Source organism: Anolis carolinensis, chromosome 4 (genome assembly GCF_035594765.1).
Source record: "Anolis carolinensis isolate JA03-04 chromosome 4, rAnoCar3.1.pri, whole genome shotgun sequence".
NCBI lineage: Eukaryota > Metazoa > Chordata > Lepidosauria > Squamata > Dactyloidae > Anolis > Anolis carolinensis.
This window is the reverse complement of record NC_085844.1, coordinates 232,214,923-232,238,684: the sequence shown is the minus strand read 5'-3', so window position 1 is coordinate 232,238,684 and position 23,762 is coordinate 232,214,923. Positions and strand designations below refer to the sequence as shown.

Genomic DNA, 23,762 nt, shown 5'->3' with positions numbered 1-23,762 from the left:
ATAAGATATTAGAGTTCAAAGTTTTAATCCACTTGACCGAAACACACACTTTGCCAAGCAATAGTGTGGGGAAATAACAGAGTCTTAGAGTCCAATGAAGCTTGACAACAAGGCTGGAAATAAACTTGATTCTTGGCTAGATCCGTGACTGGAGACAAGGCAAACATGAAGCATGAAACAGAGTCTGTGGTAAAACCGTGAGACAGGGCAAGGCTTGAAGCTTGATCCGGGAAGCAAGGAACTGGGATTACGAAGTCCACACACGATCTCTCTCCTCAAGCTGATCAATTGACTCCGCAAAGAATCCCTCGCGCCAAACACCTATATTGGGTCTCGTTTTCCCGCCAACAGAACTCTTTCCCTAGAGAACGGGAAACGAAACCCAACTCTGTCCAGATGCAAGACTCCTTAGAATTTCCCAAGGGAAGCAGACCTAATCATCCATTTATTTGGCAGCGATTCTCAGGCTTCTCCGATTAGCCTCCCTGACTCCCCTGTCTTTAGAATAGATTTCCCTCCTGGGAAACGGAGGGGAGTTCTGCCCAAGGCCTGTTTGGCTGAATTCTTGAGGGCAAACATCAACATCCTGCAGGTGAAGAGACTCCGGCTCTTGCTGAACCGGCGAAAACCCCATGTTTTCCTCTTCGTCTGCCACAATAGTACTAGGAACAGGACTACAAGGCCCATGAGTCATCACAATATGTTAGCCTTTCTCCCCCCGCCTCAGTCTTAATGGAAACTTTTATAAAATGGAATATGTACAAGGTCAACATATGAAATATATTTTAAAATCAATTAACCTCCTGGCTTTTTAGTGATTAATTAATCAATTAAGGAATTACATTTGAATATCTATACAGATTGCTGTGTCTCAATGAAGGTGATTTTACAGGTTCCTTAGAGGTGGGAAACATTTCTATTAAGTATGAAACAGTTAACAATTTAAACTATTTTTGAAAGAGACTGGGAGAGGGGAAAGCAATCATTAAGATGAGTTTTTTTTAAAAGTGTTTCCATGTGTAAGATTTAAAACAAGGACATGCCACTTTATCACATGAGACTGCTAAAGCACAACTATGGCAGGTCAAAAATGCTTATGGATGGAGCTTACGGCACAATGTCATGACAACCTCATAGTCACATTGAAATTGAAGCATGATTGGATCATCTATTCTGATGAGAAAACTTTCTCAATGATTCTAGTATTGCTGTTGTTCCTCAATTATTCTGTGTGCGATAATTTCTTTCCACTGCAATCCCAGTATTGCAAAGCGAAGGAAGGCCTCGTGGGAATGCCGAAATTGTATGATGTCATCATAGTTGTGACAAAATAAGAAAACAAAACACAGCTTGCATCTGCTAGGTAAAGCAAATTGGATAGGAAATGAGAATGTATGAAAGTTTGATTATGAGAATTTACATCAACAAAATGCCAACATTGTGCAATTGTGACAACATCTAAAAGAGATTGTTCCAATAATTATATATTTCTGTTCGCTTAAGCAACATGATTTTGATGAGACAACAGACTGATGTGGTAATGTCCATGGTAACAGATGCTTAATGTAGTAAGTATTTAGAACCATAAACCTACAAGTATTTGATGGCATTGGCTCCATCCTCCTCAATGCTTCATGGATGAAAACTGGGATACATCTTCAAGCAACATTTGAGTATAATTAAGATTTAATTAAAACTCTATAGCATTGAGCCATAGCAGTTAAAGTGGTGTCAAACTGCATTTATACTACAATATCTGCTTTGAACTGGGATATTTGGGTCCACATTGCCATATATTCCAGCTCAAAGCAGATAATGTGAGATTTTATTCAGCTGTGTGGAAGAGGCCTGAGTATCACATTGTAAAAATGTGGAATAAAAATAAGTGCAAGTTGCAAACTAAAACTGTATTTAGTCTGATAGTCCTTTTTGTCTTGAGTTAAGCATACTATGCACAATAATAATTGCAGTGGTTAATTGGGTAATAATTGCAGTGAATGTTTAATAATGGCACTGAATATTGGACTTTTTATATTTGTTAGCTGCCCTGAGTCCCCACGGGGAGATAGGATGGGATATAAATAAGGTTTTATTATTTATTATAATAACGAATGACAACAATATTGTGACCCCAATCTTCTTTGAAAGATGCTTCACCATGGACTGGATGAGGACAAACATATTGAAACTTGATCCAGATAAGACAAAGATACTCCTGGTTAGTTGGAAGGTAGATTAGGGAATAGGGATTCAGCTTGTGCTGTATGGGATCACACTCCCCCTGAAGACACAGATCCACAGTTTGGGGGACCTCCTGGGCCCGGCCATGAACCTGGAGGACCAGGTGTTGGGAGTGACCAGGAGGGCTTTTGCACAATTAAAATTTGTGTGCCAAGTGTGCCCGTTCCTTGAGAAGCCAGATCTGGCCACAGTGGTACATGCCTTAGTTACACTCCATTTGGATTACTGTAATGCATTCTATGTGGGGTTGCCTCTGATCCAAAGAGCTGCAGCCAGGTTGCTCACTGGGGCTGGATACAGGAAGCAGACAACCCCCTTGTTGCCACACCTCCACTCGCAGCCACTCTGTTTCTGGGAATTCAAAGTGCTGGTTATGATCTTTGAAGCCCTAGATGGTTCATGTCCAGGTCATTTAGAATCATAGAATCATAGAATAGTAGAGTTGGAAGAGAACTCATGGGCCATCCAGTCCAACCCCCTGCCAAGAAGCAGGAAATCTCATTCAAAGCACCCCGCATCCCCTTGTACGAACCTGCCCTGAGATCTTCAGGAGAGGCCCTTCTCTCGGTCCCACTTTCATACCAAGCTCTGTTGGTGGGAACGAGAGAGCAAACCTTCTCAGTGGCTGCTCCTTGACTCAGGAACTCCCTGCCCATGGAAACCAGAATGGGGCCCTCCCTGCTGTCTTTCCGGTGGCAGGCTAAAACCTTTTTATTCAGACAGGCTTTTAAAGTTTCTTAAAATCTAGTCAGGGGCTTCTGTGGTCTTAACTTTGAATATGTTTTAATGGATTTTAACTGTGAATTTTAAAATAATTTTTTTCTTTAATTCTGTTGTAATGTTTGTATTTGTATATTTTAAATTATATGCTAATGCTTTTATATTAAGCCACTTTGAGTCTCCTTTGGGAGAGATAAAGTGGATCATCATCATCATCATCATCATCATCCTCATCCTCATCATCATCATTATCATCATCATATAACAGGAAATGTTTGCTCTGCTGTTATTTCTTCAGGCTATAGTCATATGTATTTATTTATTAAATCTCTCACTCTTAAATATCTTTAAATTGGAAATGCCAAGATGGTCAGTGAATACAGATGAACAGAATGTGTCAATTATATGTATGTCCTTGCTCCAGGGTACAGCTGGTGGATCTCTGGATCCTATTGAAACAGCAGGACGAGCAATAGTAGCATTAATCCCAACAAAAGTGGATTCCATAAATTTGATATTTTCCTAATATCTGTCCTATCCCTAATCCTATTCAAGACTTAAACTTGTATGTAGTAGGTTCAAGAACACATTGTGGTAACCTTTTGCTCAATCATTCAAGATTTCCTTAATGAATTACAATATCGGGATACTAATTTTATTAGAGCAATGGCCAGGAGGTAAAACTTAAACTTCCTTGCCATGTTTTCCTGCTCAGTGTTTTCTCCTCCCAACTACTTTTTGCTCTGTTGCAGGAAGCTATGAAGGAAGGGATTAAGAAGTTAGTATTTAAGATATCCCAGTTTACTGTCCTACATCTGCATCCTGTCGAAATGGAAGTTCCTCTCCAGCAGGGAAATATGTAGCCTTCCAGATATTGATGGAACATAACTCTCACTAGCCCTTGTCCATACAAGTGAGGGAAGATGGGAATTGTAGTCAGACAACTTCTGGAAGGTCAAATTTATCCTGCACAATACAGTGAGCCTTTCAGAAAAATGGATCATAATAAATCATGATTAGTTACCTATTAGGCATGTGTGATTTAGATATTTGTAATCTTAAATATTTTAGTCCCATCTACTCAGGGTGATCTGAAAATGTGTATTTTCCCTTAAATCAGACTGTGTCTAGCTAAACATATCATTTTGCAGCATTGTGTGCTCAAGAAGTATTTACATCCTGTGGAAAGTCATCAAAGACTAAACATGCTGTGTGTTGGCAAAGGTGATATGGGAAGTGAAAGCTTAGGAGGAAGGAAGGCGGATGTAAATGCCTTGGCTTTTTGAAGGAGGCAAAGTAAATTGGGCCTTACCTTTCACCTTCTCTTATTGTGTTACATCTCCCCAGCTGCTGGAGATAATCTGGAGGCGTACTGTTTCACTTCCTTATCCCCCTCCATGTCCCACAGTCCTTTGCCAGAGGCATCAATGTTCAGGCAGAAAACACGCAGGGAATAGAAGCAAAGGGAAACATAGAGCCAAGAACACACCCACACAACAAAGAGGGAGGGATATGACATCAGCAGGTGGCCACAACGTTTGCCAAGAAGAGTCAACTCTCTGTTGTATCTTATCCCTGAAAAAGGTTGTTGGATTTCTTTTCAGAGGTGGGTGGTAGACGCAACATATATAGAATGATGTAGTTATGAACTGGAAAAAAAGGAATTTGGATAACTACTCATGCTGGAGCTCTGAGTTTTTATATATTGTATAGTTTTTTTTTTATTTAATAGACAAACTAGTTTCATACCACTCATTGCTGGGGCTTCATCCCATGAACTCTGGGTATAGTTTTATGAGTGTTTCTAGAAAGCTGTGGTGTTGAAATCCATTGAAACCTACTAGAGGTTGCTTGTAGAGAATTCCAAGGACATCATCAAACTGCAAATCCCATGATTCTGTAAGATGGAGTTTTAACAAGATTTAAAACTGCTGTAACTGTTGGATAGGAACACTCTGAATTAAAAGTGTATAATTACTATTGAGCCACCAGGCTGAAACAGCTGGCAGTTCAATAGTAATTACACACTTTTAATTTAGAGTGGTCCAGGTTGAAGTAATTCATTTGAAAGTCTGATCCTGACATTTTCCTATTTTAGAACAGAGGTGATTTATGGCCTTCCAGATGTTGGACTACTATTTCCACCCTCTCAATATTGATGTACCAGGGCTTATAGGAGTTCCAACCCAACAATACTTGGAAAGCCACAAGTTTTCTATCCTGTGTTAGGGGCAAGCCAAAAGAAGTGATATGCCATTTCAGTGATTGCTTCATTTCCAGAGAGCGTATACCTTAATAGGGGACAAACAGTATACATATTTTTATGACTTGCTTGCAGGTTTCCTATAAGAATCTGGCTAGCTAGCTACTGTTGGAAAGAGAATTTTGGATTGGATGAATAAACTCAACAGGGATCTGATAGTCTAATGATTCTGTGACATTGCGCTAGGAAGTGGCTTAAGGAAGAGCCATAACCTCATTTTCTGATAGATTATTTTTTGTAGGAACAGAGTTACAAGCCACTATCTTCTCTGAATAATATTCATAAAAAGCAGAATAACATTTTCATCTCTCTTAAAGTGATGACAAATATAGACTACTTCCTGTGAATGATTGCAGAAATATATCTGGGTGGCCATACTTCACACAGTGAAATGTAACAGTTGGAAGGTGAAAACCATGTGAATGTACTCAAATACAAGGGAGTCTTCATTTCAGAACTACGCATTCTCACTGGTAACACATAACGGCATGGAAACTTCCCATGCAACTGGGTTAACAATGTGGTATTTGTACTTCATTCTACCACATGTAATGCCCATCATATGGAAGTGCTATTCTTTCTTACCAGCCTCCATAAAATATTTATGATGACAGAGAAAGTTCTGCAGTTCATGTGTCTGTTGAGGTCAATGTGTACGTTAATTTTTTTCTCACATAAGGACTTAGAAACTAATTGCATATTTATAGTCTTTTAAAAGACCAGATCTTTTAAAAGTTATTTTTTGTGTGACTGCTCCTAAGACAGTGGTTCTCTGGGAGCTGTAGGCCAAAAACATCTTGGGATCACAGATTGAGAACCACTGTCTTAGAACCTCTAGCTAACATGAACAGTGGATTAAAAAACCCATTCAATTCATTGATAAAGGCTAAGTTAGATGATATCTAGACCAGATTAAAAAATATGGGACCCAAGGCTGCTCAATTAGGAAGTCAGTGTGTGGTACAATGGCTGGCATGCCAGATTAAATGGACTAGGCAGAACTTCCTTAAAATCCCGAATCACACATTAGGTTCATTGGGTGATCCTGGGTCAGTTGCTATGTCTCAGGATGCTGTGGTAATAAAATGGGGAGAAAAGGAACTGATCTTGATACACTTGGAGGGATTGTGGGGCATAATTGTTAGCACTAACCCAACTCACTCAGTTGTGTGAAAATTCAATGGGGAGGACAATAAATCTTAAACCTTTTGGAGGGAATGTGGAGTATAGATGTAATATATGAATGGTTGAGTCTTGTATACAATCCCATTTCCCACTATAGCTAAACAAGTCTGGAATAGGTCATATGACACTTTCTAGTTTTTCTAAAAGATATCAGTCTTACATGCTGTTTTGAGTAACAACTTGACACTGTTCCCCTTTGACAGCTGTTGGTACTGCCTACATTAACTTAACAGGATCTACTCCACAAAGAACATTTTCATGTAAGGATATAGAAAAACACAATTGACTATTTTTGTAATAATTATAGTTTTCCCCCCACTGTAGGATAAAATGAATACTCCTCTATGATATTTTTCCTGTAACTGAACAACCCAAAGTGTTGTGATTAATTATTCTGTAGGGAAAAAGTAGGGGTGGGGGTTCAGAAACTCCTCCATTATTCTGTGCAGAAAACAAATTTATTGTGCAAAGGAAACACAAGGTTTCCCTCCTTGAAATTCTCTCAGAAGAATATTTCTGACACAACACTTCTGGATTTTGAACAATAAAAGAAAATTGTACAAGAATTTTGCTGCCTTATTATTCTTCCCAATGGGAGTTTACTGACTATTAGGGAACCTATTTTAAACCCAAGAACAAATAAATATGAATATTTTTGCATGTTTACTAGCATGTAATATTTGTTTTGAAGCTTATTCTCTAACTCCCAGGCTTGACAATTTTACTCCAATCTTTCTTGATCTCCTGTAATATTATAAAGCTGTTCACTGTCATAGCCATGGAGGAACTAGATCAAAAGTAGGCAATCTGGGTCCTTCCAGATGTTTTGGAATCCCATCATTCCATATAATTGGCCATATTGGATACAGCTGTGGTGACCTGTAGTCTGTAGCTTCTTGAGGACACCAGGTTGCTTACCTGTGACCTAGATGTTAACAAAAAAAAAAAAGGGGGGGGGCAAAAGGCACCACAGGACTTACAAGCAAAAAAGTTCCAACTCAAGACATTTTACTTCCTAAGGAAAAGAACAAAATGGCACCCTTTCTACTTCATTCCATGGATGAATGTTGACTTGAGTTAAATATTTGCAGTGGAATAGTATCTTTCACAGACCTTTCAATTGTTCCAATTTGGCATGGGGAGTCCTGATAAACCCTCTGTCATCTCAATCTTTCATTTATTTTCCAAATACTCAGTTTCTTTCTGCTCTTTCCATTTACTTTCTTCATCCTGGCTTAATTCTATTGATACAAACAGTTCAAAGTACCGTGCATTCAATTAATTTGGCAGGGAGAGAGGATAGGAAGAGCAAAAACAAACTACTGCAGCCCTTTCTAGCTTGTGTGTTTTAAACTCATTAATAACATTTGCTATTTAGACCACACTCTGATGTTGCTTGGTCATACATGTCCCATTTTTCATCACTGGAGGGTAGGCTTTTGCCATACCTGAAGGCAACAGTTCAATTTAGAGCAGTGGTTCTCACCCTATGGGTCCCCAGATGTTTTGGCCTACAACTCTCAGAAATCCCAGCCAGTTTACCTGCTGTTAGGATTTCTGGGAGTTGAAGGCCAAAACATTTGGGGACCCACAAGTTTAGAACCACTGATCTAGAGGAATGTGACATGCAGTGTCATCTTCCAACCATGTGGTGTAGCTAAGGAGTACAGAAGAAACCTTCAAAGACTGTCATTGCTTCCTCACACATCTGCTACTCACAACAGTTGCCACACTAATAGCAGGGCTAGTTCTGCACCAAAGGCACTCTTGCCAGAATATATAATTCAACTTACCTCACATCCTGAGCCATTAGTCTTGACTCCCACAAACTAATCATATTTCAACATTTTTGTGGTATTTCATTCTGCCCTCATCTTTGACTTGAGCATATAACATATTCTCTCAAAGGTAAGAATGACACAGAAAAGGAACAACGACAAAAGGGGGGAAATCAACCAGCCAACCAAAAAAAGCCCTTCCTTTTTATTTTGGTATACTTAACACATGCGGTTATCGGTGTGTCCTATAGATCATTTAACAAATTGCTTTGCAACCCTTCCAGGGCGTGGTATAAATGACTGATTTAAAACCTCTGCATTGTTCAAGCTGCATTGTTCTTCATCAAGTTGAGTCATTTTTATGTGAAGTGTCAAGCTCTTCTAACAAATAACTGCTGCCAGACAAATCAAGTTCCTCATCTTAAAGCTATGGCTAAATAGTTTATAGCTTTAATCTGCTCACTGAGGTGTGCAGTCTATGACAGTAATTATAAATGCAAGGAGAAATTATAGCTGAATGCTTTAACTGCATTAGGAGCCATTTGATGAACATCCATGATTGCCTGCTCATTTTCAACAATAGAGGGCACGTTAGTGTCAATGCATTAGAGGATTTTCAGTTTTGTTCGCTCTTTCTTCCATTTACCACCGAATTGTCAGTTGTCTCCTATAAAGTGGAAAAGGGGGGAGGAAACACCACAGAATCTTTAAACTTGATGGGTTTGAAAAAAGAGAAAGAAAAGACAAAGGAGGAAACTGGGGAAAACATCCTTGTTTATCATTATGCATCTTTTTCTTTCTTCTTTTGTAGTATTCTTATTTTCAAATTGATTCTTTTCAGGGAGTTGCATATTTACTTATCAAAGGCTTCAGCAAATACACACTACTTCAATGAATGTAGAACTTGAACTAGGACTTAGCATTAGAATTGGTTTCTAGATGCCTGGGTTTAACTGGAGAACTTGTACAAAAAGGACATTGGAGCATTTGCATGTATGATAGATATTCCTCACCATCAAACAACACTGTTTATTTACTAACCATTCTTCTGGACAAAATCTTGAAAGTGCTTGGAACCACTTCACAAGTGACAGTCTTAGTAAACTGCCTTTAAACCTATACAAGGCTTCAATCAGGTCTTGGAATCATTACCTGCTCTCTTTTGGACTTTGATGCTGCGTTGCGTCAAGTCGTTTCTGACTTGACGCAACACAACACCAAAAATCATGGGATTTTTCTTGACAAGGTTTGTTCAGAGGGGTTTTGCCATCTCCTTCATCTGAGGCTGAGTGAGTACAACTTGCCCATTGTCACCAAGTGGGTTTCCATGACTGAGTGAGGATTCAAACTCAGGCTCCAGGATCCTAGCCCATCACTCAAATCACTACACTGTGTTGGCTTTTTTTTGGATTACAGTTCACAGAATTTCCCAATGAATACTGGGAGAGTAAGGAAATTATAAGTATATATTTTCTGTCTCTGGTTTCAAAACAAAGACCCATAACACCAACTGAGCAGTAATGAAATAATACTCTGGAACACATTTCCCCTCTCTGGAGTAATCTTCACTGATATCAGAGATAACAAAGTTTTTGTTTCTTGTATTTATGTAGATGAATATTGTATCTGTCATTTCTAAATATGAATCCTTCCCCCACTGTACTAAAGGTACTGGCCAATATTCTCAATATGCTCCTCTGGAACTTTATCACACCAACACAGTTACACTCTTTACCCAAATAGAAACATACCATTATTAGAGCTATTATTTCCACACTTCACTACAATTGTGGAACACTGGCACATTGTTTTTATGAATTCCTGTAATCAGTCTTCAGCACAGCCTTGTTTCCTACCAAGGTTTACCCCACCCAGTACACGTGTGCTGTGTTCCCCCCCCCTATTTCCCTTTCCCCCTATTTTGCTGCTACTGTGCAGTCACAAAGTATTAGCTTTTTTTTCAAGATCATCTGCTTCACAATATTAGGATTGCAGTGAAAGAACATTTCTGCAGAAGGAAGACTGATGGAAGAGAATTAATATTGGATTAATTGACAGGGCTTTCCCGTCAATGAAAAGAGATGATCCAATAATGATGCCAGTGCAGTGTGATTATGGGAGAGATTTATCATCATGTGGTAAGCTCCATCCAAAAGTCTTTTTATCCCGCTATGATGGTGGTTTATCAGCATCATGTGATAAAGTGCTTAATCTATTTAACTAGGTAAATGATTTGGACATGACCTCCCCACCCTTAGAACAAACTAGAAAGAAATATTTGGCCATGTTCTGATCACCAGCCAAATGGACATCCTTCTCCAGGCAGGTGATGTGTGGTAAAGTGGTTTGGGAGGAAGTTATGATCACAGGAATAGTTTCAAAATCATGACTAAGTTGTGATTGTGAATACAGAATAGTTATGGATGAGTAAATCTGCTTGATAGAGAATACAAGTCATTAACTATCATGGTCAGCAGTATAAGGGAAAACCAAGAAGGCATGAGTAGGTGGCCTTGTTCTCCCACAAGGATGAGATTTTTTTTTTTTATTAATGAAGATTTAGGAAAATTCATTCAAAGTAAAAATATGAATATTAAAAGTGACACATTATATCTTACTCTTTCTCAAGTTCAAAGGACTCTGGGTGGGGGAAATGACAAAATTTAGAGCCAGTTAAAACTAAAAAGGTGATTTCACCCAGCCCTAGAATTGACTTAAATCTTTAAATCTAATGTAATGTTCCATTTTTAAAACATGTAAATACATTTTCAAAGTGCAGAATATGAAAGATATATATAAACACACTTAGCTTTTTTAAAATAGAGAAAATTGCATCTAAAATCACATTTGGACTGAAGGCACTAGATCTGGAATTTGTGTATGAGGAAAGGCAATATAAACTTGACTGCTTTTTATTTTGAGATTCAGTTATTCCAACATGGTTTCAAAGTCAGATTTTAATTTTTCAAAACTCTCCCACTCCCTGAATCTGAAATGTTAGGGAATGCTTTTAGAGGGTTTTTTTTAATGAAAAGAAATACAATGAATAACCAATGCATTTTTTTTCCTTTTGTAATACCTCAAGCTAAACTTGCTTTTTCTAAACACATCAATATGCTAAAACGATCATCCTTATCAAATATGTAATGGTTGTTCATATTTTTCTTAGCATATTTACGTGGCTCTTCCAAGCAAGCCTGAGCTTTTCTATAGGGCAGAAATGACACGTGCATGCTAATCATTTTGAACAAACATGCAAGTTCTAAACTGCATATGATTTATTTCTAACTTTTAATAGGTGATGTTCTCCTTTTTGTAGACAAGACATCTTTCTTTCAGAGCTAAAAATTCTGTTTGACAGATTATTAAGATGTCTAAGGGTTTTGCTAATCCTACCAAAAGTTCCACTAGAACACTGGTTCCCAACCTTTTTTTGACCAGGGACCACTCTCCAACATTAGTACCAAAAGGATTACAAATCAGTTTTTGGTCAACTTTAGATTCAATTTGGTTATTTGGGGTGCTGATTCAGAAAATTGCATTGGATAGACCACATCAGCTCTAGTTTCTGATACAGAACATATGCCATCCAGTAGGCAAGATCTGCTTGTCCACAGAAAACCATATTTAATTATCTAGAGCCAATGTGGTCTATCCAATGCAACTTTCTGAATCAGCAACCCAAATAACTCCAGAAATAGGACTAAAAATGAAGACACAAGAAAAAAAAATAGTTGGGCTGTGTTATTATCCGTAGTAGTAACAGTGAGGCTGTGGACCATATTTTAGTTCTTGCAGACTACTGGTGGTCCATGGACCACAGGTTGGGAACCACTGCACTAGAAGAAGGAATTAAGGCTGGTCCATAAGAGGATAGAGAGAATGACGGAGAGAGACTTGGGAGTGGAGGAGAGAAAGAGACAGCCAAAGATGGAAATGTAAGCTAGCAGTGTGAGATGGTCAAGGGTTTCATCACACAGAGGTGTGTTTCATCACACAGAGGTGAAAGTGAAGCAAATAAGGTCTCATCTACACTGCCATATAATACAGTTTCATAATGCAGTTTAAATGCATTATATGAGAAGACTCATATAATTCAGTGCAATGCAGTTAAACTGCATTATAAAACTGCATTTCATATCAGTGTAGATGGGGTCCAAATCTGCTATCAAAAGAGGTGGGAAAAATGGGTAGGAAGGTGAAGGCAAAGCTGTTGTTTTTTTTTTTTTAAAGCAATGGAGATTAGAAATATTTCTAATAACAGTTATCACAGTGTATGTAGAAGGGGCATTTAAAACAGCTCAGAGTGATTTGCAATACTCAAGTTGGTAAATGTGTCCTCATTTTTTGCTTATCAGTGAACTGTAAAACCCTAGCTTTTAAGAACAAGTCAGCTTTAGGGTATTTTTTCTTTGAGCAAAGCTCTAAGGAACTAGTACAGGCTGGATCTTAAAAGGAAAAAAGTTGTGAAGTCTGCAGTGCAATTAAAAACAGCCAAGCCCATCAGTCAACACAATTTGTGCTATCACATGTACCAACTCAAATTATAGTTCCCAACAACCATCCATTTGTATTTGCATGGCACTTTAAATATGAATATATTCCGTTAAAGAACCAAAGTATATGGTTTGTACATGAAATAAAAGTGGCTGCAATGGTTTTATTTAGAAAACAACAATAACAATATTTGTTCTGTGCATGTTTTCTGTACATATATATCCTTTTATCGTTGAATAAAACTAAGTCAGAACACTTTATATATTAATTTTGTGATCCATAGAAGTTTACAGGACCTCCAAACATCTTTGTCTTCAGTTGGCAGCCTTCCTGTGTTTTTCCACTATTTCTTTTTTTCTTATTAGGGAATATTCATTAAGGGGGGAAAAAAGTCAAAATAGTCCCAGAAACATTGCCATTGTGAACTATTTGCCTTTCGTCATAGTGTACTTGCCAGGAACTGTGTCACATTGAATTGATACAACTTTTTATTTCTGGAAATTACCTGTTTAAGTTTCAACCATAACTTTATGGCTATGTTGTTAAAGTGAGGGGTGGGGGTGGGGGAGAGAGAGAGAGAGGCCCGAATTATATTTCCTCCTAACTTTTTTCCTACCATTTTTCATTTTTCCCCCACATCTTTTATTATCAATTATGAGGAGTTTCAAACTGTGGCATAGTAATAGGTGTGTAAATCAGTCCCTGTGAGGGAGAAAGCAGTTTCCCCCCAAATTTTAAAACACTCTCATTATAATAACACAGAACTATTCCAGATTGTACATCTAGAAATCAACTGCTTACATTCACAGATTCACTTGGACTGTGTTTTTATTGCATTTTTCTACATTTTAAATGACTGTGATTTACTGGATAAGTGTCCAATGGCAGCGCCATTACCTTTGTACTTAGGGATCCTTGTGCAGCTGTGTGCTGTCATTTAAATATTCTCAACAGTACTGGATCCTTCCACTTAGCCAAACCCTGAACTCCGTTCATTATTAAAAACACTCCACATTTATAGCCTTGGAACATACCATTGCAGTGGGAATGCAATTTGCATGCTGCTGTTTTTGCACCACAGGTTTCCAAGTCTTTGACCAGACTCTGTTCCTCTTATTTTGGGTTCTTATACAAATATGGCATTATAATTCCACCAGCTCCCATGGTTTGATCCTATGGAATCCTGGGATTTTCAGTATAGGGAGGGGGTACTTATAGTTCTGTCCCAGATATATCTAGTGCTTCATCAGACTACAAACCCCTGGTGTCCTTTCATACTATACAGTTATAGCATTATGATTTTACTTTAATTGTAAGCTAGGAAAGCTCAGGTGAAGTGCTGTTGCTCTCTGACTAAGAGTTCAAAATGCTTGACAACACTACAAATTCCAGGATTCCATAAGATGTCATCATGGCAGTTAAAGTAGAATTATAGCACTATAATTTTGTGATATGACCCTTGAATCCTTCCTTGAACTAGAAATTTTAACAGGTAGTTGTACCCATGTTCATACTATTTAAAGCCTCAATTAACTGATATCTGCAGATGCAGATTCTGATGCAAGAATGGGAGAAGAATTACCTTTTTTTTGCTTGGTCACTTACTGAACTTGATTGGTATTCTGAATTGTACCAATGATCCCTCCCTTACAATGGACATTAAGACTGTGATTTAGGCAGTAACTATGAATTTGCATGGCTCAACAGGAGGAGACAGGGAGGAAGTGTTATCAATATGTTAAGAGGGTAATGGTAGATTTAACCCACTGCAGCATAAAGTAACTCTTTAATATGTCCTGATTTGCATTGTGTTTCTACATTAGCATCTTTTCTAGGAGTGATGGATTTAAGTGCTGGGAAATTGCCTCCAAGGTATGTCAGACTTGCCCCAGTTTGCACTAGGATTCCTGTTCAAGAGGTCCATGCTCCTTATACGTAGCTGACAAAACCAAGCACGGAATGTGGAAAGGAAATAGAACAGGGTTATCAAAGTAGCCAATAGACCTCAGAGACTGATAAACACACAATCATTCTTTTTGTGCCAGCTGCTGTTTGGTGCAAATGTTTTTGGTGAGTTTTCCTTTCTTATTCTTGTAAAATGACCTGTATCGTGTGCATCTTCTTTTGCAAAAAGAAGCCAAACTGCTCCTTGAAAGAAATATCACATCAAAGTACATTTGAAATTGAGGGTTAATATGACTGTATCCTAAATTCCACCCAAATGACTTGTTGACATGGTGCTTTTGTAAAATAATATTTCACAACTATTAAATAATATTTTACAATTTGAATATATGTAGCAGTGGGAACAAACTTATTATATATATTACAAGAGTACACCAAAATACCTAGAAAGTATGAGATCCCCTATGATCTCAGAAGGTAAGCAGAGTCATGTATTTAGAAGGGAAGCCATCAGGGAATATCCGGCATTCAAGGTCAGTATTTCCCAGGCTATCTTATGTAGGGGGTGGGCAATTATTTTACCCCACAATATGCTACAGTTGTGCCCACTGGCTTATTTTTGTGTCCCTCCAAGTAATTTCCAATTTATAGCAACCCTAGGGTGAAACTATCACATGGTTTTCTGGGGCTGAACATGTATGACGCACTTAATGTCACCCAGTTAGTTTCCATGACCAAGTAGGTTGCCAAACCCTGGTCTCTAGAGTTGTAGTTGAACACTCAAACCACTACACCATAATGGATAGAATTGGCTTTGACCCTCTCTTGGAAACTTGTCAGGGATTGGCATCCAAGAACTCATAGTTTGACACTAGTCTCATGAACGACTACTATGAATGGAACTTTTCTAGACTATATTCAGAGGAAGGCTGTGGAAAACCATCTGTTGAATATTCCTTCCATGAGAAAACCCTATGAAATTCATAAGCTGACAGGTGACTTGAAGCGACATACATTTAAAAAAGTCAGGGTGGGCAGCTGTGTCCCACTTTATATTTTGCTCCTCAGCTTCTATCAGCCAGGATGGCCAATGGGGAGATGTTATGAGCCTTATTTCCACATTACCACCACACCTGGGAGTGATGAGTCTAAGCATTGCCAGGCAGGGGTCTACTGCTGGTATCATTTTTGCTTCAGCTTGTAGGTATTGTACTCCCCAAAAATTAGAGGGCCACAATTGCCTATTCATACACTGCACATGTACACCCCCATATCTTAGTCATTAGTTACCACACAGATGAATCCCTCATAGGATATTCATACAACCTTACCTTATTGATGAGAAGTCATTCAGAATTTAGGACTGGAATCTTGTGCACACTTACCTGGGATTAATTCCCACTGGACTCAGTATGATTTGTTTCTGAATAAGACATATGTCAAATTGCATTGTGCATTTTGCACTCTAACCTAAACACACTTAGGGGGTTAAAAAACCCACCTATGGAATGTAATTCTGAGCAAACACATGTTTGGACTTTCAGGTAGCACACTTCTTAATAATTTAAAACCATGAGATGTTGGACTTTGGAGTTTGCAGGTTTTATTAATTATGCATCAGACTAAAAGTGTATTAAATGTAAGTGTATTTTTCAGTTATTTGTTCTCTACAGTATTTCAGGATGAAAACCAGCAATATCTGTATGAATGAGTCTGTGAAAATTGCTTCCTTTATACCAGTGAACTTAATACTAAAAAACCCCCCAACAGACTGTAGCATCTAGAAAGCTGTGTGCTGCCTTCATTAATTTCAGTTCATCAACTGTATGGGGTCCTAACAAAAGACAGTTGAAAATATATACTGCATGATATGAGACCTCAGCAATATAAGGACAGTATGTGACCCATTTATCTCTGCAATTATAAGTAGGTCATATTGTATGGGGTAACAACTTCAGAGAATTGAGAGAGTTTACATGTAAAGATATGACTATGTGGATACATTGTATCCTGTTAGAAAGGTAGATAAACATTCAAGGGGCAGAAAGATTAGCCAAAATAATCAATAAGCGAGACTTTTTCATACATTTAAGTGTGACAAAGCAGTTTATTATTACACAAATGAATCTATGATGCCATATGTTTATCTAGAATAATCACCAAATAACCATTTTTTTAGAATACAGGTTTTCAGTGTATCATATAGATTTTGGTCTAGTCAACAGTTTCAGTTACCTTCCGGTTATAGAGAATTCAGCTACTAAAAATTAAGGATATTCAAGTTTGAGCCAGTGAAAACTTCAGACAGTAACCCCCCTCCCCTCCAGAATAGAAAGGGGAATGTAGATGAGAAAGGACAAATGGAATAAGCAGGGGGAAATGTAGACTCTTATGATGACAGTTCCATTTTGGAGAGCAAGTGGGCAGGGATCTGCTTTTCTTCAGACGTTACTAACTTCAGGCCCAACAGCCTCAGCCAGCATGGCCATGGCCAGGAATGATGGACACTATAGAAAAGCAATTCATAACATAGAAATATAGGCCAACCCTAACTGTATCCTTGTTTTTTTTCCCCAGGGTTCCTAGATCCTTAACAAGCACTTGGGTAAGATACATTGGATACTGAGAACTAAATGAGGCTACTTTGGAAGTCCCAAAGAAGTGGTGTGGGAGCCCTTTTTCTTTCTACCCTTCTGGGTCTTATACATAGTATTCATATCATTCCTGAGGATTATACCCAGAAGTGAAAGAAACTGGAATGCAAGCTTGTGAAGGGTTTTATTTATTATAACATTTTAAAATATTTTAACTTGTCTACATTTTTGTGTTGCACCACTCCAGATATAGAAAAGTGGTATAAAATAAATAACTCAGGTTTCCCTTCTTCTTGCTTCACTGGCATATTTGGAACAGATTTTAGATGTACTCTTCTTTTTTTACTTGCTTAGCACCTTCTGTTTGCTGTAAAGGGATCTCCTTAAGCCAGAGCAGTTTCTTCTTCTTCCTGTTTGTAGGTGTGTGTTTTTGGTTCTAGATTTTCTTGTAACTTTACAGTCTTTTAAGGACAGATTCATCGGTGATTTCCTTTGAACAAAAGCAGAATTATTCCTCTCTGCTATGAGAAGTCACATGAAGATTTGAACCTGTTTTATATTGTGATATGGGTCCATCTATAATGAAGTACTATCAACTCAAAATCTGGACCTTTTGAGGTTCCATTCAAAGGAAATTTAATTTTTTAAAAATTAAAAAATTGCATTTCTGCCAGTAATTAATTTCTTGAAAATGCATTTCAGCTTATCAGACTGAGAGTCCCTACCTTGTCTATTCCAGTGGTTCTCAACCTGTGGGTCCTCAGATGTTTTGGCCTTCAACTCCCAAAAATCCTAACAGCTGGTAAACTGGTTGGGATTTCTGGGAGTTGTAGGCCAAAACACCTGGGAACCCACAGGTTGAGAACCACTGGTCTATTCTTACCGAAGTCCCTTCAGGTGATGACCACTCCTACTGTCCTGACCTTTCTGGCAAGGGTAGATATGTGCTCTAGTTAAAAAATAAAATATAAACATCTGGCAGCACCAAAGTGCAAGAAAGGAGATTGACTGAATAATCATTAGTTAATTTTTCCAGTTGTAATTTCTAAAACACTTCAGGTTGAGATGACCATGATTGAACGTGGGTAATCCTCTGCCATTAAATTGTGGACCATTATCATAACTTTACATCCAAGCATTGTGGATATGTCTGGGTTTCCTCCTGATCCATATATTATAGAACAATGCTGAGGGCCATTTTCTCTCCAAGGGATAAATTACATTTCAGAGATGTTGTTGGGGCTACGTTCAAGTGTTGGGAGGGACTAAGGAAAATGCAGGTGGAACCAAACCCTGAAATATTTTAGCTTCATATTCTTACTGTCAGTAACTAAACTTTAAAAGGCATTTCAACAGTGTAGAATGCAGTATGATCCCTATAGCTATAGTTGAGACATTTCAAGACCATCCCCCATGGATAACTGAACCCATGGATAATTGTGATCTCATATTTTGGCTGTACTTGAGACAGAAGCATACCATAGAATAGCACTGGAGGACTTAGAGAGGATCACAAATTCTTCCAGAAATGGGATATTTTTTGGCGCATGGGTAAGTGAAACTGGATATTGAATCTCTGGATAAAGAGGTTCTACTATAGTGAAGAAAAGCCATACAAAAGCCAGTATACAATCAAACAATGATTTCATGGGGAAAGGGACAAGATTATCTGGAGAACTGCAAAGGTCTGGTGATTCACAAATCCCAAATTCAGTCTCATGGCCTAAGATTTGTCACTCCAGTTACAGATGGTAGTCTTAGAAATATACCAGATGAAATATCAACAGCAGGAAATGAAGGCAGAAACAACATTTAAATCTTTGAAACTGTTAGGAAATAATAGTCAATCATAGGAATCCCATATCTGAAACTGGACACTGAAAACACATGACACTTACAATTGTTTTGTAGTGACTCCTGATTTTCTGCTCATGTGAGGGACAAACAAATGATGTGGATGTTTAAAATATTACAAGCAAATGCCATTTCCGTAGAAGCCATTAGAGTGTTCAGCATGCTCTGCTTTTCAAATACAAGATTAATGGACTGGTTAGCTAAATGGGAACATGGTGTCAACAATAAGCAAGGTTGCCAAATCTTTTCTTGGCAGAGGTTCCTGTGTCTGTAAATGCAGTATCACCAAGCACGGTAATGTTGGGAAGCCTGTTCCCATGATGGAAATGCAGTGTTTGAAACAACTGCACATTTTAAATTTCTCCCATCTTGCAACAGTTACAGACACAGAAGCTAAGGTCTGCAAAGAAATTTGCATCCATGAACATAATATTTTTAAGAAAATAGAGGTGCTTTTAGTGCCCTCCTTTGAGAAATGCAATAATAAAACAGATTTTGTAGTTAAGGCATGCATACCTTAGGAGTTATTCTTCATCCACTTCTGCTACAAACTGTGAATGATGTTCTGGTGATTTGCTGTGTGTTTTGCTTAGATGGAGTTTTACTGCATGTTTGCTCACAAATGTCCGGGAGCATAACTTACATTTGAACTTAGAGTCTGTGTCCTCTTCTACAGCTATTGTTTCAGGAGACCTTTGAACTGAAATTCTGGAGATTTCTTGTTCTACCTTGGTTTGCTGCTCCACAGCCAACTTGTTCATGTCCTTCATTTGGAAACCTAGATGGGATTCTAAATGGCTGATGTACGTTGATGGGGTTCTAAACTGAGATGCACAGTCACTGCAATAAAAGATGGGGTGACCTTTATCCATGTTTTTCAAAAATTTTGTCCCTCCAGTTTTTCTGAGTTGGTATTTAACATTGGCCAACCAATGGCTGATGGTGGTCATGGACAGTCCGGTAAACTTGGAGATCTGCATACGTTCTTGAGGGCCCAGGTCTGACAATAAATATTTACCTTCTGATGTTTGGAAGAGACTGGAAGCAAACTGAGCTTGCAAAATAAGGAGATGTTGAGGATTCCAGTTGGACTGCCTTCCCTTTCTTTTGTGCAAGGTGGAGACTTCGGTGGAGACATCTTCAAAACGCCTTACATCCATTTCCAGTTTCATTGATGGGATTCTGGATGAGGCAGCAGGTTTTGGTGTTGTAGCTTTGGGAAGCACTTTGACCATGTCTGCGATGTCAGACAGTGCGTGTTTCTGAGATGGGGAAGTACAAGATTGTGCTTGAACAGACTCTCCCTTCTTGCTTTTGGATTTGGTCAGGTCTATTGGCTGATCATTGTTCTCAAACACATAACGCCTAGCAGGTTTTGTTGGGGTTGGGGCAGGAGATAAAACTGGCTTCTCAATCATGTTCAGATTAGATTTGTGGAAAATAGAGACTGACCCAGCACTGGGACTGGAATTTTGCTGCGGTCTTAGAGGTTCATTTGCTTTGCCCAAGTGATTGTTTAGTACAGATTGCAAAGCACTCAGAGGGTTTAAACAAGGCAGTTCTGAGGAGTGGTTAGAAGAAGCACATCCATTACTGAGAAGTGATGTCACTGACTCCTTAGATTTTGTTTGTTCTTTCTCCTCATCTTCTTTTGCCTTGCTCTCCTCCTTCAAAGGACTTGGCTCTGATTTTTTGGGCTCTACACACACCTCAGCCTGAGGGGGAGATTCTTCTTCATTCTGACAGGCTGAGGCAGGATCGGTTTTGTTTCCCTCCTTCATATAGTCCTTTTGTACTTCTTTTTTGGTATCCCCTTCCTTCTTCACTTGAGTACATTGGGACATGTTAGCCGAAACAGGAACTAGAGGCATAACCTTCCATTTTGGAGCAATAGGTCTCAACTTATTAGTGACTGTTGGCCTAACTTGCAAAACCTGGGATCCCACTGGCAAGGAAGGTTTTGTACTTTCTGAGAGTTGATAGGCCGCATGAATACTAGGATAAGCACTCCAGCTGGGAGCTCCATTTTGGGCTTTATTGATGGCTGAAGTGACAGTGTTTTCCAAAGACTTCAAAATATCTCCACCACCTTTTGAAGCATCTTCCAAATCTTCTTCTCTAAGGTACTGATATTTAATTGTAGGGTCCAGTGGTTTTTGAAGCATGTCTTCATAATCTTCACTCTTCACCATTTTTTCCTCTTTATTCACATCCTCAGATTTATTTTGTTTGCCCTCTTTCTTTAATTCTACAGCGGGAGATGTAGAATCTGTTGATACATTACTAGAGGGTTTTGAAGGTTGGCTGTCACTAGCTGGTGTCTCAGAAAGTGACTGCATTTTTTCTACAGCTAGTGGATCTAGAACAAGCTGCTTTCCTTTCTTGGAGGCTGAACTTGTGACTTTCAAAAAGTGACCTGTGACCATCATATGTGTGGTGAGTTGCTGCAAGGTGTCATGGGAGCTCCCACATTCCATGCACTTGAGTATTTGTGATTTGCAGGCTTCAAACTGCCACGTGTAGCTAGCACCATTCTGGTAGCCATAACGGTTGTTAGATGACAGCTGCAGATTTGCATTCTTCTGAGAAGAGAAGGTGTCAGCAAATGACCCAGTGGTTGAGTCTGGGGAGCAAGGCCTATTTATGTCGAACACACGTTTCTTAGCTGGAGTTACAATTTTAGAAGAAATAGTAGGTACTGGCTCCTTCAAAGGCACTTTTTGGTAGTGTTTTGTTTTTATCATGTGAACACTTAGATCTTGAAGGGAATCAAAGGAGTCACCACAGAACATGCATTTCAGAACTTTCTGAGCATCTTCCTTATCCATGTCCTGAAAGGCTCGTTTCCGGGGCTTGGAGTAGCTAGTAGGCCTGTGCTTGTCTTTTTTGTGGTTGTCATCTTGGTAATGGCCACTCTCATTCATATGGACGGTAAGCTCTACCAAGGTGTCGTAGGCAGCACTGCATTGCCTACAGCGAAACCTACTAGCACCCGTGAATACAGTTCCACACATTTTGCTGCTTTGTCGGTAGAGCTGGACTGAACTGAAAAGGTTTGGTTTGCAGACTGGCCTAGCTGGCAAGCTTTGTTGCAGGCTTTTGGTCAAGGCATCCTGATGCCAATCAAAGTCACTTTTGCTTGCTCCATTTCTGTTGTCACATCCCTTCTTTTCAGAATTGGACAGCTTGAGCCCTAGCCCTAAACCTGTCCAGTAAGAGTCTGAAAGGATGTTGGCATAGACTGCTGTCATTTTATCCATGCAGCTGTGTGCTTCAGTTGGATGTTTGGGGTGGACATTGGCTTTGGAGTCTTGTGCCTCTCTGGAGCAAAGGGTTTTAATATCTGCCACCTGGTCACTAGCATCACTTAGCAGTGATTCATTTTCAGCATCCTGGTTGGAGATATGACTTACTGGAGAATTTTGGTAGCTAAAGCTGCCTTTTGGATCAGGTCCAATATCATGTTCTTCATCTGTGCCTGGCTCATTGCTACCCTGAGGATGAGCTGTTGAACTGCTCTCATTGTCTTCTTCCTCCTCCTCCTCTTTTATGTCTTCCTCATCTTTCGAATCATCCTCTTGGCCATAACCTGGAAAAAATTAAATACAGAAAAAATCAGGTTAACCAAGAACATTCTATGTTGCTTCCTTTAGTTTTAACATTTGCTTTTCATAGTGAATTTAATAGACTTAGCACAACAAGAAAAAAGAAACTGGCATGGACTGCCATTTTTATTGGCAGGCAACCACAATTCTTTGTAACTTCTGGAGGTTCTGAGTTAATAATTTTCTTGTTGCAATAGTAAAGCTCTAACAGTCCCTTAATGGAACAGTTAGAAAATTAATATCTGAGATCATTTGAAGTCCCATTAATTATGATCAAATGCTTGTAAACCCACTCCAGAAAATAAATGAAAAGTGGCCAAGAAGTAGAAATAGAGATGGAAAGAATACTCAAAAATAGTTGGAAAATAATCGAAAAGCATATTTCTTGAGCGTTTAGAAAGCACGATGAGAGATATCTTGATTTCTATCTTTTGCACTGGAAATATTGTTTGGGCCAGAAATATTTTCTGTGTAAAAATGCTGTTTCTCATGGTTATTTTCAATGCAAAATGTTCACCTGAAAATTTTGTGCACAATAAGTTGCAACCAGCAAAGAGCTATGAAAACCTGCAATTTGTAAAGGTTTTTTTCAGTGAGAAGAAAACTTTAAAAATGATTTGTTGCATCCTTCAAGATGAAAATTAGTAAAGACTTACATCCCTAAATATGAGAATCAAAATGTACATGTGTGTTCCTTCAAGTCACCCGTCAACATGAATTTCATAAGATTTTTTTCAAGCAAGGAATATTCCTCAAGAACATAGCCTGCAACATTCATTGGTTGTATCTCATTTAAGTGCTAATCAGGACTGACCCTGCTTAGCTTCCAAAACCAGACAGAATCTCGTGCCCTAAGTATCAAACTATAACGTTTTTGCCTCCAAGGTTTATTATCTCAAGTACAACATTAAGAAATTTGATCAGCTTAATAAAACACTTCAGGATACCCAGATATAGGGCATAAATACAAATTATATTCAAACCCAGAAAAGGTACTTTTGTCAAACTACAAGTGGAAAAAGTACTTTTTTTGTATCAGCATCCCAGTGGCTGTGATGGCTAAAGAATTTGGGGAATTGTAAGGGAAAAGGAAGTTTTGCAAACTCTGATTCTGGCCATT

At 38.6% G+C, this 23,762-nt stretch overlaps 1 protein-coding gene across 4 annotated transcripts in view; it reads right to left on the bottom strand.

Annotated features, from left to right (window-relative positions):
• The window catches only part of tshz2 (teashirt zinc finger homeobox 2), a 425,545-nt gene that overhangs the window by 135,206 nt on the left and 266,577 nt on the right, over positions 1 to 23,762 (bottom strand). Inside the window, exons 2-3 of one of the 4 annotated variants that reach the window (XR_010005617.1) lie at positions 18,067 to 22,626; positions 16,677 to 17,933 (exon numbers count right to left, since the gene is read on the bottom strand). Coding sequence is in view for 3 of the 4 variants with exons in the window: in XM_062978940.1 (XP_062835010.1) it covers positions 19,562 to 22,626 (3,065 nt within the window). In the remaining variant the exon portion in view is untranslated. Of the gene's footprint in view, positions 1 to 16,676; positions 22,627 to 23,762 lie in introns of those variants that run through there. The other 3 variants (XM_008115593.3, XM_062978940.1, XM_008115592.3) reach the window with 3 other exon arrangements.